Below are 1,451 nucleotides of genomic sequence, written 5' to 3' on the forward strand. Positions count from 1 at the left end.
CACCTCCNCCCACCTCCCCGCCACCCCTGCCTGCCTCCCCTGCCTGCCTGCCTGCCTGCCCTGCAGACGAGGATGAGGAGCAGGAGAAGAAGCCCAAGACGAAGAAGGTGTCGGAGACGGTGGCGGAGTGGAAGGCTCTGAACGACAACCAGGCCCTGTGGCTGCGCCCGCCCGGCAACGTGTCGGACGAGGAGTACGCCAAGTTCTACCAGGCGCTCTCCAAGGTGCGGGGTGTACAACAAGTGTTATTATTGTTGTTTTTACTATCAAGTACTAGTGAAGCAAGGTGTCCTCGTAACCCACGGGGCGGGCAGAGGGTGTGGTGGTGTGGGAGCCACTGCTGTGGCATGTGTGCGTGCTTGCTTGGTTTGAAAACTTCGCCCAAGGGCAGCTCCGCTGCCTGTTGCCTGCCTCCCTCAAACCTCCCCCTCCCTGCCTCTCTGCCCCACCTCGTACCTCCCTCCCTGCCTCCCTGCCTCCCTCACCCCTCTCCCTCCCTGCCTGCCTGCCTGCCCTGGAGCGCAGAAGGAGTGGGATACCCCGCTGGCCCACACGCACTTCAAGGCGGAGGGGGATGTGGAGTTCAAGGCGGTCATGTTTGTGCCCGCCCAGGCCTCCCCAGGTGAGCGGCAGCTTCCCTGGAAGGATGGAAGGGAGGGTGCTGCGCCCTCCCCCCCGCCCCCCCTCCTCCCAAGCAGCGCCGCCGTGCAGCAGCGCCGCAGAGGGTAGCAGAGCGGCGCCTGCCTGCGCCCCGCGCCCGCCAACCAGGCTTGCCGAGAGAAAGGGGGAACGGAAGAAGGGAAGGGAGCGTGCCGCACGTGCCGACAACGCGCCACCACCCAACCGCACGGCACGCTCCACCTGTGGCCTTGCCCCCCTTTCTTACTGTTCCTCTCCTTTCTATGTTTTCCTCCTTTCCTCCCCAGACCTCTACGACAACTACTACGCCAAGAAGCCCTCCATCAAGCTCTACGTGCGCCGCGTCTTCATCTCCGAAAACTTCGAGGAGCTGCTGCCCAAGTGAGCGGTAGCGCCGCTGTGCTGGGCTGGCGCCGCGCTGGGCTGGCGCCGCGCTGAGCTGGCGCCGCCCCTGCGCCCGTGCTGCCCTTCCCCTCTGCCGGCCTGCTGCTTCGGATGCCTGCAGTGCCGCTGGCCTGTACTGCAGCCCGGTGGCCTTCCAGCTAGCTCCTGCTGGTGCCACCCCTGCCAGCAAAGTTCCCCTGCCGACCCGCCGCCGCCTGCCCTTGCCCCTTGCCCCCTCCCCTCCCCGCCTGTAGGTGGCTGAGCTTCATTGTTGGCCTGGTGGACTCCGACACTATGCCCCTCAACGTCTCCCGCGAGATGCTGCAGCTGCACGAAGGGTGAGGCAGCTGGTGGGGTGGGGTGGGGGTGGGTGGGGGTGCCAGGGGCCTGGTGTGTGTGTGTGTGTGTGTGTGTGCAGCAGCCCACCC

The 1,451-nt window shown here is 66.3% G+C and overlaps 1 protein-coding gene across 1 annotated transcript; it reads left to right on the forward strand.

The window, feature by feature from the left end:
• Positions 1-65: 65 nt before the first annotated feature.
• On the forward strand, positions 66-1,365 carry CHLNCDRAFT_19360 (hypothetical protein; the record flags this gene model as incomplete). The annotated part of the gene is made up of 4 exons (XM_005851007.1): positions 66-224; positions 529-622; positions 927-1,020; positions 1,278-1,365. Coding segments are annotated over 4 exons (435 nt in total), but the record flags the coding sequence as incomplete, so codon positions are not given.
• Between the last annotated feature and the right edge of the window lie 86 nt (positions 1,366-1,451).

This window comes from Chlorella variabilis, assembly GCF_000147415.1.
Source record: "Chlorella variabilis unplaced genomic scaffold CHLNCscaffold_2, whole genome shotgun sequence".
NCBI lineage: Eukaryota > Viridiplantae > Chlorophyta > Trebouxiophyceae > Chlorellales > Chlorellaceae > Chlorella > Chlorella variabilis.